This window comes from Hibiscus syriacus, unplaced genomic scaffold, assembly GCF_006381635.1.
Source record: "Hibiscus syriacus cultivar Baekdansim isolate YM2019G1 unplaced genomic scaffold, ASM638163v2 tig00110893_pilon, whole genome shotgun sequence".
In the NCBI taxonomy this organism is placed as follows: Eukaryota; Viridiplantae; Streptophyta; class Magnoliopsida; order Malvales; family Malvaceae; genus Hibiscus; species Hibiscus syriacus.
This window is the reverse complement of record NW_024062901.1, coordinates 3414809-3429591: the sequence shown is the minus strand read 5'-3', so window position 1 is coordinate 3429591 and position 14783 is coordinate 3414809. Positions and strand designations below refer to the sequence as shown.

General features: G+C 37.4%; 3 protein-coding genes and 1 long non-coding RNA gene across 4 annotated transcripts; 1 reads left to right on the top strand and 3 right to left on the bottom strand.

Moving 5' to 3' along the window:
• Nucleotides 1-117: 117 nt before the first annotated feature.
• Nucleotides 118-14237, bottom strand: LOC120145558. The gene is made up of 3 exons (XR_005518140.1): nt 14228-14237; nt 13001-13008; nt 118-276 (listed from the first exon to the last, which is right to left on the bottom strand). It is a non-coding gene; the product is annotated as an uncharacterized LOC120145558 (long non-coding RNA).
• Nucleotides 336-3440, bottom strand: LOC120145556 (ATP synthase subunit beta, mitochondrial-like). Its single transcript, XM_039159388.1, has 9 exons — nt 2921-3440; nt 2549-2624; nt 2374-2462; nt 2078-2195; nt 1893-1996; nt 1639-1797; nt 1323-1547; nt 908-1219; nt 336-496 (listed from the first exon to the last, which is right to left on the bottom strand). The coding sequence occupies exons 1-9, from the start codon at nt 3401-3403 to the stop codon at nt 383-385; spliced, it is 1680 nt and encodes a 559-aa protein (XP_039015319.1). The 5' UTR covers nt 3404-3440; the 3' UTR covers nt 336-382.
• LOC120145557 (coiled-coil domain-containing protein SCD2-like) lies at nt 4262-10522 on the bottom strand. Its single transcript, XM_039159389.1, has 17 exons — nt 10017-10522; nt 9324-9493; nt 8817-8889; nt 8669-8710; nt 8513-8575; nt 7787-7836; nt 7665-7692; nt 6995-7069; nt 6756-6866; nt 6612-6672; nt 6208-6321; nt 5930-6051; nt 5741-5810; nt 5565-5606; nt 5228-5268; nt 4659-4785; nt 4262-4517 (listed from the first exon to the last, which is right to left on the bottom strand). Exons 1-17 carry the CDS (start codon nt 10413-10415, stop codon nt 4444-4446), a joined length of 1662 nt encoding a protein of 553 aa, XP_039015320.1. The 5' UTR covers nt 10416-10522; the 3' UTR covers nt 4262-4443.
• LOC120145555 (putative uncharacterized protein DDB_G0268364) lies at nt 11507-14245 on the top strand. The gene is given in 4 exon segments (XM_039159386.1): nt 11507-12700; nt 12801-12964; nt 13013-13834; nt 13837-14245. Coding segments are annotated over 4 exon segments (2397 nt in total). The 5' UTR covers nt 11507-11552; the 3' UTR covers nt 14100-14245.
• Nucleotides 14246-14783: the final 538 nt, after the last annotated feature.

The window sequence follows — 14783 nt, the reverse complement described above, 5'->3', positions numbered from 1 at the left end:
GCACATAAATAAATCTACTTTGAATGAATGAGTCAAATTTGCTAATGCGGAAGTGTTTAAATTATATTTTACATAATTATTATGGTTAATCATCCAGTTTAAATTGGCGATACAGCGTTTTTCAAGGAACATGAAAAAAATGTACGCATCAGCTTTGTGCTTTCCCTTATTAAATAACTAAAAACAGAGGGTTTTGTGTTCCATTTCCTTTCATACTCTTGAGCAACATCATTAGAACATAAACCAAAAGAACTCTGCAATATTTTATGCCAAAAACTTTAGAAGTCCGGTTGCCGGCGATGGCATGGCCGCTACCGCCTAAATTATTTTTGCAACTAACCATGGGATAAAACAAAGGTATCATCATCATATGTGGATTTACTTAGGCTGCGGATTCCTTGGCGATCTTGTCTGCCTTGGCAATGACTTCCTCTATTCCTCCAACCATGTAAAACGACTGCTCCGAAAGATCATCGTACTTTCCATCCAACACACCCTGTAAGAGTCGTGATTATTAAGAATTAATGCTCTACTAATACCACATAATAAATGAATAAACCTTGTCAATGAATTCTCGTAAAAAGGAGGGTCTAAATATCTATATAAAGAGAACATACATTTAATTATCCAGATTCATATTAATTGTCTAAACCACAAGTTGAAATCTATGTCGACCCACATCCAAGGTATTAGCATTTTCAATATATCTGGGTTTAGCCATACATATCACATTGCCTTTATTTGCCCTATAATGTAAGCCGACATTATCCATGTGTCACATAACTTGGCCAATTATTTAAATAATGAAGGATATCATGCAGTGGATCCACCCAATAGTAACTACCCACTTTGTCATGCATGCCATAACATACTATACAAGAAGCCAGGCAGAGATAAAATCGTGTACCTGGAAGCTGGTGATGCTCTCTTTCAAATCCACATACTTGCCGGGAGCACCAGTGAACACTTCTGCTACATGGAAAGGCTGGCTCAAGAACCTTTGGATCTTACGAGCACGAGCAACAGTTAACTTATCATCTTCACTGAGCTCATCCATTCCCAAAATGGCAATGATATCTTGCAAGTTCTTGTAGTTTTGGAGAACCTTCTGCACACCACGAGCAGTATTGTAGTGTTCCTCGCCCAAGATATGTGGAGAGAGCATACGGGATGTAGAATCCAAAGGATCCACAGCAGGGTAAATACCAAGCTCAGAGATCTGTTAAAATAAAGAAAAAAGTGTTATGAGCAAAGAGCAGCAGATAATCACAAGGTAGCATCAGATAGATCACCTTCGGAAAACATATAGATGTGTACGATACCTGACGGGACAACACAGTGGTAGCATCCAAGTGAGCAAAGGTTGTTGCAGGAGCCGGATCAGTCAAGTCATCAGCAGGCACATAAATGGCTTGCACAGAAGTTATAGAACCTTTCTTGGTGGTGGTAATACGCTCTTGAAGGCCTCCAAGATCAGTAGCCAATGTCGGTTGGTAACCGACAGCAGATGGAATACGACCAAGCAAAGCAGACACTTCTGAGTTTGCCTGGGAAAAGAATGTACAAAATTCAAACCATCAGCAACATGTAACACATAAAGTGAACTGTTTCAAAAGCTTCCAACGTAAGTCAACTCACTTGAGTAAATCTGAAAATGTTGTCAATAAAGAGAAGCACATCCTGCCCTTCAGCGTCACGGAAGTGTTCAGCCACAGTCAAACCAGTAAGGCCAACACGAGCACGAGCACCAGGTGGCTCATTCATTTGACCATAGACAAGAGCACACTTGCTCTCAGCCTGGATTCATACAAAAGAGAAAAATCACAAAGATAAGATACAACAAAATATAGAAATCCGGACAAGATGAATAAGATTAGATGCCTGGAATTTACCTGCTTGTCACCTAGCTTGATGACACCACTCTCAATCATTTCCCTATACAAGTCATTGCCCTCTCTTGTGCGTTCTCCAACACCAGCAAACACCGAGAAACCACCTATGTACAGAAACTAGTAATATAAGAATAATAAACAATGTACAAACTGTGAACCAACAGCGAATATAACCTAAAACCAACCATGAGCTTTAGCAACATTGTTGATAAGTTCCATAATAAGCACAGTCTTTCCTACACCAGCACCACCGAAAAGTCCAATCTTTCCTCCTCTTTGATATGGGGCAAGGAGGTCAACAACCTTAAATATAAAACAAGATAAAAAGGTTTTGACTGATATCATATAATCCAGATTTAGTCAACATAATGTGTAAATAGAAGTTTGTCCTGAAACAGGATAACATATTTCTATTAGAAAGATAGAAAACAGGAATAGCATGGCATCAGAGAAATACATATTTCCAACCATTAATTAGTACCTTAATACCAGTGACAAGGATCTGTTGCTCAGTAGCTTGATCAACAAAAGCTGGTGCCTCTCTGTGAATGGGCAAGTAGTGATCGGTTTCTATTAAAAAGTAATCAGTCAGTTAGATTTTTATACCAGTATACAATACACTGTTCAAATTTAAAAATTGTTGGCAAATCTCTTACTGAGTTCGCCTTTCTCGTCAATTGGCTCTCCAATAACATTTATGATTCGACCAAGAGTAGCTCTACCAACAGGAACCTGAAAGAAACAAACCAGTGAAATTCAAGTACAAAAGTATTATATAGTAGACAACTGAAAATGGTAAAAATCTCAGTAGTAAAAAACTCTAGGGTAAAGTAACCGATTTTAATTCGGTGTCTAATAATTTCAGGAAAAATAATCACTGGAAAGCCTCTCACTAATTCCAGAGAATAAATCAGATCCATAATCAGACATTTATCTTAATTTCGCTGCATCTCTAAGTTCCAATTTCCAACATTATCTCATTTCCAGTAAAATGATATACAACACTTAAAAGAGAAGAGGATAATTACGGTGATAGGAGATCCAGTATTGAGGACAGGCTGCCCTCTAACAAGTCCCTCCGTTCCATCCATAGCAATGGTCCTAACCATGTTTTCACCCAAGTGCTGAGCTACTTCCAGCACAAGTCGGATAGAGTGGCCCGTCACCTCAAGCGCCGTTAAAATAGGAGGCAAACCTTCATCGAATCTCACATCAACGACGGCACCGATCACTTGACAAACCTGACCAATTGCTCCTGCTCCAGTAAATTCATCGGTGATCTTACCTTTTCCGCTTCCTTTCTTAGCCGAAAGAGACTGCGATGGTGCAGGAGAAGCGGCTGCACCTGCAGATGTGGCGTACTCAGCATCGCGTGAGAGGAAGTAAGGACAGGGAATAGGACGGCGCGTATGAATCGGAGAAGAGAGGCGAGGGTTGGAGTTTGAGGGTCTAGGCATAGATCGGCGAGAAGAGGAGCGTAGGAGAGAACTGAGGAGTCGACGCGAAGCCATTGATTTGGGCTTCCAGAGAGAAGCTAGGGTTTGATGAGATGAACTTTTCAGAGAGCAATATCGGCTCGTTTAATTGTTATAATGACGAGATACTAGATGGGTCTTTTTTTGGTTTATTACAAAATAAGTATTCAAATTATACTAGATTTTTACTTTAGGTATCAAATCTTTTTTGTCTTTTATTCAGTTTGTTATTAGAAGTGAAATCAAAGATTTTTTAGACTAAGTTTTGATTCCACTACCTAAATGCACCACCCGCAGAACTAGCGAGAATGATCCAGAAGGACATAGATTTAACTAAAGTTACGGCAGATTCTCATTCAATCACAAAAAAAAAAAATAAAGGGTAAACTACATAATACCTAATTTTTTCAAAATCATGTTTAACGTTTAATTTTTATTTTATTTTAGTATCTGTCGTTAAAAACTTAACGCATTTAATACTTAAATTATTAATTTTGATCTATTTTAATATCTAAAAGTTCAAAAAAAATCAAAATTATGTTAAATTTTGAACATAGGTACTAAAATGAAAAGAAAAAAAAGTAAAATTTTTAACGACAATGTACTAAAATAATAAAATGAAACAAAAATTATACTTTAGGTATAATTTTAAAAAAATTGAAAGTTTAAATATTAAAACGATTCAAAATTGGTAATCTAAGAACTAAATACGTAAATTATCCTAAAAATATTAATAATATAACTAACGTCCATATATCTATTTAACTAATTAAAATGCAAATAAATAAGGTTTAAGCCAAAAATGCCCTTATCTACCAACTACACAACCCAGTTGTCCATTGGCAGTCATAGCCGCTACCATACCAAGTTGGATGGGCCATCAAACACACATGGTTCAGTTGAAACGTTATTACCTTTCCTTCAAACTAATTTATGTGCTGAAAGCAACACCTCATTTGGAGTTGGAGGGCAAACACAATTTTAAACCGTGGAATGCGTATCTGAAAGCAGTCCCTCTCAAGAACTCTTTTTTACTAATACTATATAGCGGTTTTTTTCCCGAAGATTCGGCCAGCTCAATTCCCACGAGATGATTCCCAAAGTCGATGTTCGATTCCCAATTTCCGCAACTCCATCAGTCCTTCCTCAGCTGAACAAGTAAAAACACAAGTAATAATAAATGCAAGGGAATAACTGAATTTAGATTCAAAGTTTGGTTAAAAAAACAGATAAAGAAAAGGCTTAAAGGCAGGGGAAAAGTGCAGCAATGCTCGATAAAATTTAGGATTACCATCTACAGCATCATGTGAACTTGGCGAATGTGCAGAACGGCTGATCCAAAATTTAAGTCGCTCTTTAGCTGTATCCTCCTCGATGCCATGTGATTTGGCTCTTCTCCAAAAATATGTAAGCCATGCCTAGATAGTATGTTGCATAAATGGTCAACCGCATCATGTCATATTCCTTTTTCCAAGTGTCAAACAAGACATACAAAATACTAGAGTAACCATTTAACAAATTGGCCTAATCAACTTAATGGAAAAAATTTTGAAATTCCAATACTTAAGCTCGACACTATACCAACAGGTCTAGCAAAAGGGGTCAAGGTACCTGTCCCTTGTTGGCAAGTAAATTGATAAACGATAATATGGAAATTTCAAAGTTTGAAGCCGATGCAATTTCCACACACAAATTAGTACCAGTTGGGCCAGGATAAAGTTATTGCCACCAGCAATCAAACAAAATAGTTTAATGGGAAGACCAAGAAATTCATGAGCTCGGTGGAATAATTAAGGATGAAAATGCAGCAAACATCATCGAGATAAAACTGCAGATAATAAAGAGAGACGACGGCCATACCTCCTTGAACAGAACATCCTCAGACTCCTCTGGACTCAATTCTGCAATAAATCATACCAGTCATTCTTTTAATCGCAAGTAATTCATATCTAATCAATAAATCAAAGACACGTAATACCAGTTACATCAAAGTTTATATATAAGAAACAATGAGAGAAGAGAGACGTTTACTTTCATCCTTTCTATTAATGGTGCTAAGTCCTCTTTCTCTCTCTCTTAGGGAAACCTAAATTGCAAGCTCTCTATCAATCTCTCTTAGGGCACTGTATTTACTCTTTGGTGTGGGAACATGGTAATACAAACAAACAGGGCAGCAACTAAATAAATAAATACTTACCAAATGCTTCCATATACTTTATATCACGAGGTGATTTGATATCTGAAAAGCATGCATTGAATTATCGAAAAAGCAAAGAAATCAGCTTGTAAACAATAAGATAAAAACGAAATAATAAAAATTTAGAAGTCAACAGACAGTTGAGCAAATATGTTATGAAGTAATATAGAGCATACCCGACAAAGAAAGTCTAACAGAACTTGCTCTTCTCTGTTGGGCAAATGCATTCACGATAGCTTCTTCAACCTTCAAAAACATGTAAACTAAATTATTAAACTAGTGGAGTGAACATAGAATCTTAATTCCAAAAGTGCGCCACTTCATTTTCTTTTGGGTGGGAGAGGGAGGGAGGGGAAGGGGAGCACCTTTAAGGATGCAAGCTCCTTCAAACCCATTTCAACTGAAAGCATACTCTCAATATTTCCTTCACCAGTCAGGTCACTCAAGTCCTCAACAAGTTTGCTCCTCTTTTCATTCTCGACATCACCTGCTTGACATTGTATATAGTCTTGGAACGTGATAAATGTGTATGATGCGATATGAGAAAGATGCTTCTATCTATAGTTAACAAGAATAACACCTTGCTAGCAAATAATATTACTGGCTATTCACTTCAATGCATAAACTATTTATGATTACTAGCCTTTTTCAGAAAACTCCTTAGCTTTTTGTCCAGCAGAAACAACCACCTCAAAAGGAAGAGGAGCTAATGATGACCAGTACTCATGCTTAGAGACAGCAATATCTGCACAAATACCTAGAAAGCACAAGCGATTATGTGAAACAGTATGGCCTTAATGATGGATAAACCGCACATTATCTACAGTATAATGAAATGGCTTTATAATTGTCAGTTTGAATATATGATTGCATTCTCAACCTTTCAACAACTTGATACAGTATTCTTCTTTTAAGGAAAAAGAAAAGTTGACAGTAATTTATCCATAATGACTGTCACATGATTCAACAAGATTTAATCAAAAGAAAGTGAATGATGTATATTTCACTCTCTATATAAATTTCAAACATAAGTTATCCAGTAACTACCATATCTCGCAGCTAAGCCCCAGTAACGAGCAAGCCAACACCTCTTAAGGACAACTTCTTCCTGTAATTGAAATGCATAAAGGAAGTAATCTTCTAATAAAATGTGAAAGCCTCCTCATATTTTGCAAGAATTTAAGCACATACCATCTCGTTTTGAGTTAAGACCATTCTTTGAGTCATTGAACGAAGGGCTTTAACTTCAGATTCAGCTCCGTTAAGTTGGCTTACAACGGTTGTCGCTTCATCTTTAGCATTCTAATTCAAGCAAAATTAATACATAAAATAAAGCCTAAGGGAATGCAGCATAGAAACAGCAAAAGTTATTGTATTCATTTAGAGGATGAGAAGATCATAATATAGGAAAACCACTTGCTGATATTTACCTCAACTTCAGATCTAAGAGACAAAATCTCCTTGTCTACAACATCCTTGGTTTGCTTTGCATCCTTAAGTGCAGCCTGTGAAGATAAAAGAAAAGGAAATGAATTCTTCTTCTTTTGCATTATCTTGAAGTTGAAGCAAATATTAATGGTGAAAAAAAATGCATTTCTCATTCTCAGATGGAAAGTGTCAAGTTTATCACAATAGATGAAACTCAAACTTCAACTCATTTGTGGTCTAATGATGAGGCTGAGTTTTCCTTTCTCAAGTCGACATTAAATAAGGCTTAAGGGATACTTTTTTCATGTAGTAGACCCAATTTATTATTTTTCGTCCCTTCAGTATTTTTGCATCAGTTTAGCCCTCAAAGTTGTTTAATTGCATCAATATTTAAAATATTTTTTATTGTTTAGGGGTTTAAGTTTTAAGGGTTAGTGTTTAGGATTTGGGGTTCTAAGTTAGGGTGCAAGGTTTAGGATGATGCAATTAAACAACTTCAAGGACTAAATTTATGCGAAAATACCATAGGGGCAAAAATGATAAATTGGGTGTACAGTGTACTACAGGGGCAAAAGTAGCCCTTAAGCCAATAATTAAAAACTGAAATATAGCTGGCAAGCCTAGAATTAGCCATTTATCCACAAATAGAGCAAAACCCAAATTTTCAATCACCTCTCTTTGACGCAATGCAGCTTCTTTCCTGTAGATGGTAACATAAGATGTTAGAAAAAGGTAAAGAAAACTAAAGTGGATAGAAAAAGATATACCTTAAAGTTGTTTGAACCAAAATCTACCTGCTTAACAGTTTCGCTTCCAAAGATACCCCTTCTCCAAGAGCAGCAACCTAAAAACTCAGGAGAAAAAAGGAACAAGTAAATCACCTTTATATGATTAAGGTCGATATGGGTTACTACCGTTGTTTATTCTCTAAAGCCAATAGGAATGATAGATATGTTCTAACACTTACATAACAAGAGTTAGAAACTCTAAATAAGTCAATGTCGACTTTACATTTTGATTATTACTATGAAGAAATGATTCTTTAAGGAATTTAAACTTCACTTACATATAAAGCTACACATTACTTCAACCACTCACTAAATTTAGAACTGAGAAGATGTACCAAATAAAGTTATATAATTTAAAAAATCTTTAAGATTACACATATTTTAGCATCCCTAAATTGTATTTGAAAGGATCCAGTAGTTAGAGCTTAACTTTGAAGGTATTAAGCACTCAAGGGATTACGAAGTCATATTTCTGAAATAGGTGAGAACTATTAACCAAGGTACCATCCACCACTCTAAGAGGATTTATGTGGCATAATTATAGAACATAAAATTATCAATAACACTTCAAATTATGGATTTTCAGATAAGATTTTATGCAAAAGAAACTTATAGAACTTGATATATAACTTCTACAAAAATATGATCATTTAAGTAGTTTTTGAGAAATATAAAGTTACTTATTTGAAGAAAATTAAGGATAACAAGATAAAAAATTTAATTAATAGTTACCTGTTTTTCAAGCTCTCTAACTCTAGCCTCCACTTCCTTGCACCTTTCTTCCTCAAGTCTGAGCTGCAACATTTTTTCAAGAATCATTCAACTACAATCAAACGATATTAGAGAACATGCTACATGTTAAATAGACAAAGTAAAAGAATTGCACACCTTATCTAGGATATTCTCATTTTCTTCTTGCAGCATATCAAGCTGCATGACAAATAATTATCAGTTTCACAGATGGAAAATTAAGAACGCATTTTTTCTCTGAATGACAGACACAAACATTTATATTATTAAGGGGTGATTAACATACTTCATCACGAAGTGCAGAAGCCTCACGGTTATCTCTGGTATCTTTTGAGTTAAACCCAATGTCAGATGTAAATCTGCATCCGTAGATGTTTACACAGTTAATTTGCTACATAAATAACCCCGAGCATACTTCTCTTAAAAGCTAGTAGTTCCATACAAACAGATATTAAAAGATGTCCTTTTTGTCTGAATTGTGAAAGAAACAATAGAATTTTTTTTATACAGGTTAAAGAAAAAAGTGATTGCTTTCAAAGCAAGAATTCAATAGTAAAACTTAACCAAGATGGTAAAAATTGCTGCAGCCAGAATTAGATATTTGATATATGCATGCTAAAAGACCATAAAAAGAAATAAAAAATACATTCTCGAAATAAACAATGAACAAGTTGGTGTCCATATATTTGATCATCTAGAAAGTCCTATGACAGAACAAGGAAACTAAATTTCTTGCCTTTGCGTTTTTTACAGTCAGAGATAGAGACATTATGTCCATTGCTACATTTTATACCTTTTCTCTGGTTGCCGGTTTTTCGGAGGCTCAGAAGGTAGAGATACAGCAGTCCTCAGTGATGTTTTATTGGGGGGCGGTACAGGTGGTGCCATTGGAAGAGCGATTGTCGACCTTCCGGCTGATGTTGATCGAACAGTTGATGCTTCCTCTACCAAGTTCCGTGCCAACTAGAAGTATCATCATATTTCCGGTGATCTTTCCACATAGACTAGTAAAGTAATACATCTAGTTTGGAGTTTAACATTAGCAATTGAAGCAAAAAATATTCTTAGATTAACCATAATCCACGCTATTATTTTGATTTTATTAACTCTCCTAATACAAATCTTAATCGACAAATTTAAAATCCTAATTTAGAAATAATACTAAAAATATAGCAACAGAATTTACGACACAGTGCAACTAAAATCAATTTTGTGCCGCATCGTACTCAAAGATCAAATCCGATCTTATTCTTCGCATTTATTAGCATTCTCCTAATACAAATTCTTCACCGACAATTTCATTTCGATCAAACATGAAATCTGAATTTAGAAGTAGCACTAGACATGTAGCAACAGAATTTAAGCTATAAAGGAACTACAATAAACTTTGCGCCGCATCGAACTCAAAGATCAAATCCTATCTCAAAGAAAAAGCAAACGACTAAAACACATAACAGTAAAAGTTTAGCAAATGGAGTAAACTTACGGCAGGTGAAGGAGATCTCCCGATCCTCGTAAAGTTAAGAGCGGCTTTATTACCGGCACCGCCAACTGTAGAAGCGGCGTTAAACTTTCTGGACAGAGCGAGAGGAGGCGGAGCACTATACTTAAAATCTAGATCGTCGCCGTCATCTTCTTCATCGTCTTCATCAGTGGTTTGCGAGGCCATGACCTGAGCCAGCCGCTGAGCCGCAGCTTTCGCGGCAAAGTTTTGCGTGCGCTTGATGCTGGAAATGCCAGTGGCAGATGAAGAACGGGCGTGGTGCGGTGGGTGACGCGCCGGTGACAATGTAGGTGACTCGACACTGCCGCCGGTGCTCCCCGTGCCGGAGTGACTAGTCCACCGGCGCGTGTAGACGGGACTCTCCGTTCGCTTCCGGTCCATCAAACCGAAGTTGCTAAAACTGGAGCTTATTCAGCTTAATTTATTTGTGATAACAATAAATAATGATATAATTCAAAAGAAATTGAGTGATACGAGGTAGGCAGTCTAGATCTTGTTGAAAGGGGAAGTAGCAAGACAGAAGATAAATATGTTTGAGATTTTTTTGCATTCTATTTTTATAATTTAAAGTTTATCCGTTCTGTCAACTGTATTTATGTAATCAGGTAAACTACTTAAATAGTCACTGTCATTTTATAAATGTTCATTTTTGCTCATTAATTTTTGTTTAAAAAAATAATGTTTTAATCATTGATAACGGATGCTTATCTAAGAGGATGTTTGTTTGTCTCTTAATGGAATCATTCAGCGCTGAATGTGAACCGTTTAACATTCAGTGCGTTTGTTTCGCATCTCTGAATGATTCAGTACTAACTGATTCAACAAAACAGTGCTGAATGATTCAGTGCTGACTGATTCAACAAAACAATGTTGAATGATTCAACACATAAGTATATTCTGAATGATTCAAAGCCATTATCAAACAATGTCACATTCAGAGCTAATTCATACTGAGCATCTGAATCATTTAACATTTGAATCATTCAACGCTTAATCATTCTGAAGTAAACAAACAACCCCTAAGATGAACAAAATTTCTTTTTATAAGTCTCTTGATGAGTTTAGAGATAGACTTACATGTAAATAAATAAAGATGATGAACTTTATGTTATGAATAAGTTTTTTACGGCATTTGTTTGATTACGGGGACCTAAATGAAAGCTTCAAAAGAGTTCAGTGACCATTACTATATTTTACCCTTAATTTAATTAAAAATAAGTTTATAGAGATAATTATCTTAGAATATTCAAAAAATGATTAAAAACTTAAAATAAATAATATACAATTTTAATTATTTTTTTGTTGTCTACAAATTCTTTCAAAAGTATAAGACTAAAATGATTAAATTATAATAATAAAGAATTAATTCATAATTTATATGTAATATAAAGACTAACTAAGGAATATAACCCAAACGGCGGGGCAAAACCAGGCGTTTTGAGGAGAATCGAGTTTCGTATACTTTACTCCTTATTCTCTCTCTTTATTACTCCATTTTCCTCTAAAAGAACCCCCAAAATGGAACCCCAGCCCCTGCCACCAGCGGCGGCTCCACTTCCTACAACCACCACGACCGCAATCCTCCCTGCGGTTACCATACCAGCCACCTATCCCGACTCCATTAACTCATCGCCACGCTCCCGTAACACTGACTCAATGGACGACCCATCTCCTCCACTACACTCAAAGATCCGCGTTATGTGCAGTTATGGCGGCACCATCGTCCCTCGTCCTCACGACAAAGTCTTATGCTACATCGGCGGAGACACCCGTATGGTCGTCGTGGACCGCCACACTTCCCTCGCTTCTCTCCAGCGCCGCCTCTCCATTTCTATTCTCCACGGCCGCCCTTTTACTCTCAAGTACCAGCTCCCTTCCGAAGACCTCGACTCTCTCATATCTGTCACAACCGATGAAGACGTCGAAAACATGATCGACGAATACGATCGTACTTGTTCCCAAACATTGTCATCAAACAAGTACACGCGTATTCGCCTCTTTCTTTTCCCTATCAATCCAGAGGGGACCCAAATGTCTTCGCATTCGATGGGGCCGATTCTAAACAATTCGACGAAGTCCGATGAATGGTTTCTTAATGCGTTGAATGGGGAGGGGTTGTTGAGCAGAGGATTTTCGGATTCCGCGACGAAGGCGAATTGCTTGCTGGGATTGGACGATGATCGTCAGGGAAGTGTTGTTGAAGTTGGTCCGAAAGATGAAGGGAGTGGGAGTCAGAAGAATCTGAATTTGAAAAATCAAGATGTTAAGTCGGTTACCGATTCTCCTATAATTGAAACTAATTCCTCTTTCGGTTCTACTTCTTCGTCTCGAGTCCACGCGGATGATCAGATGGAGCATAAAATGGCGGGGATTGAGGAACAATTTGCTCATCTCACTGTCACTGTGGCTGCTTCTGGTGGAGGGGCGAAGCAGCAGGATGAAGGACTTATGGGATCGTCATCGGTGCCGCAAGCTGTTTCTGGTGGTGGGGTTCCTGGGGAAAATACGAATTCGGGTTGTTCGGATGATGAGAGATCGGATCATGGGGTTCCTGTTGGGTACAAGAAATCATCGCCTCCACAGTCACTGCCTCAGGGTGCTCCTCTTCAGAATCAACAGAAATCTAGCAGTGGTCATGATTTGGCTTCTCCGGATTCCGTCTCCAGGTTCCCTTTACATCTTTTTTTCTATTCCTCAATTTTGCTTGGATTTACTTTTAGAAAGCAGCTGAGATCGTGTTATATATATATATATATAATTTGGCAGTGATTGTAGTTCTGCAAATCCATTGTCACGCCAAAAACATATGATTCATCAAGACCAAGTTCAAATCCCATCTGGGACCAACGGGGTTCCTACAAACCCTATTGATCCAAACCTTAATATCTCTGATCCGAATGCAAACGCCCGAGTTCCATTACAACAACTCGTTCAACAGTTTGATCAACAGTTGCAGCAGCAGCAACAAGAACAACTAGTTCAGGATTCTAGTTATATATTGCAGCAACCCCAATTTGATCAACAGTTGCAGCAGCAACAACAACAACATCAACTAGTTCAGGATTCTAGTTATATATTGCAGCAACCTCAATTTGATCAACAGTTGCAGCAGCAGCAGCAGCAACAACAACTTGTTCCGGATTGTGATTATATATTTCAGCAACCCCAATTTGATCAACAGTTGAAGCAGCAGCAGCAGCAACTAGTTCCGGATTCTGGTTATATATTGCAGCAATTCCAATTTGAACAACAGCAGCAGGAGCAGCGACAACAGCAGCAACAACAACTTCATGATTCTGTTTTTATATTGTCGCAATCCCAATTTGATCAACAGTTTCTGTTGCAGCAGCAGCATCAACAACAACACCGGAAGCAGCTAGTTCAAGATTCTGGTTATATATTGCAGCAACCCCAATTTGATCAACAGTTGCAACAATCATCTCCACCACAATTCTTACATACTGGTGCAACACATTATATTCATCAACACACTGTTGGGGCTGTTCCAATGTCAGCTTATTACCATGTACATCATTCTCAACAACATCATCATGCTCAAATTGATCAGACGTATCCCCTCTATTATGTGCCGACAAGGCAAACCCAAGCTTACAAGTTGACTGTCCAGCAACTTAGTATGAATGAAGGCACTAATGCAATTCCATCTAGCCATCAACAGACTCCCAATCTGACATCCAACCATCCAAGAAATGCTCCTATTGCCAATCCTGAAATGGCTGCTGACGCAAGAGCATTTGGAACATCAGCTACTGGTACTCCGCAACTGGTTCAAGTCCCAACAGTCAGCAGCAGTATGTCCATTACTCTCAGATTCATCATCCATCACAATCTGTTGCACCTACCTCTTCTGCGCCTGCCACATATGCTTATGAATTCACAGATCCTGCTAATGCTCAGATGTACTCCACTCAGCATCTGGCACCCACTATGCCTTCTCATTTCCAAACCATGACCGGAGGTACTGCAGTAGTTTTGCAAGATTCATATGCTCAACGTTCGACCGATAACATCAATCAACAGATCAAGACTTCTCAACCAATGTAAATCAAGTCAAGAAGAAAACAACAATTTTGAAAGAAGGGTTTGGTTTATAGCTTTAATGTCTGTTTTAATATCTGCTTTGTTAGCGGTATTGGTTTTCTGATATGAATTTGCGAAGGATAATAAGGAACTCTGATGGTATTTTTCTATCTAGTGTATTTCACTTGGATATGTCATATAGGAAACAAAAGTCTATATGAAGATTTCACTGTAAAAAGCTTATACTCAATGTTGGGTTTGCAGACACATGCACTTGCAAGTAAAATTCTTGCTAGATGCTCGTGTATGATCAATCCATTACTCGGTAAGTTTTTCGTGAATAACAAGTTCCACGAGGATGGAATGTTCAAGTCCCTATCCAAAAGAAATTTGAGGTCAAGTGCCTGAAATTAGAAGGCTTTCTATCGGTAAAGTTGTCATTTCTGTTCAAGTTGTGCAGGACCATCAAGTGCCAAAGACATTCATGAGGGATTCCTTCCTGCTCTTATTGACCCTTTGACTGCCATTTCGCCCCAACTGGTTTTCTGGTCGTATAAAATCTCTTTATTTCTGCAAATTCATGGTTTCTTGTCTTGAATTCCGCTAGTTTTTGCATCATTGATATGTGCGCAGCTGATTAGTTTCATTCTTAGGAGTGTGCAGAAGACTTGTTTCATTTATATTGATTGTTTTATTGGTTTGAGATTT

What these genes read in the sequence shown, in the direction of transcription:
- LOC120145557 (XM_039159389.1), bottom strand. Translation starts at nt 10,415, where the DNA reads ATGGACCGGAAGCGAACGGAGAGTCCCGTCTACACGCGCCGGTGGACT. An exon ending in AGGAGCTTGCATCCTTAAAG is followed by an intron (nt 5,811 to 5,929) that starts GTGCTCCCCTTC and finishes ATGTTTTTGAAG; the next exon opens with GTTGAAGAAGCTATCGTGAA. An exon ending in TGTTAGACTTTCTTTGTCGG is followed by an intron (nt 5,607 to 5,740) that starts GTATGCTCTATA and finishes CATGCTTTTCAG; the next exon opens with ATATCAAATCACCTCGTGAT.
- LOC120145556 (XM_039159388.1), bottom strand. Translation starts at nt 3,403, where the DNA reads ATGGCTTCGCGTCGACTCCTCAGTTCTCTCCTACGCTCCTCTTCTCGC. An exon ending in ATACTGGATCTCCTATCACC is followed by an intron (nt 2,625 to 2,920) that starts GTAATTATCCTC and finishes TGTTTCTTTCAG; the next exon opens with GTTCCTGTTGGTAGAGCTAC. An exon ending in CAATGTTGCTAAAGCTCATG is followed by an intron (nt 1,997 to 2,077) that starts GTTGGTTTTAGG and finishes TTCTGTACATAG; the next exon opens with GTGGTTTCTCGGTGTTTGCT.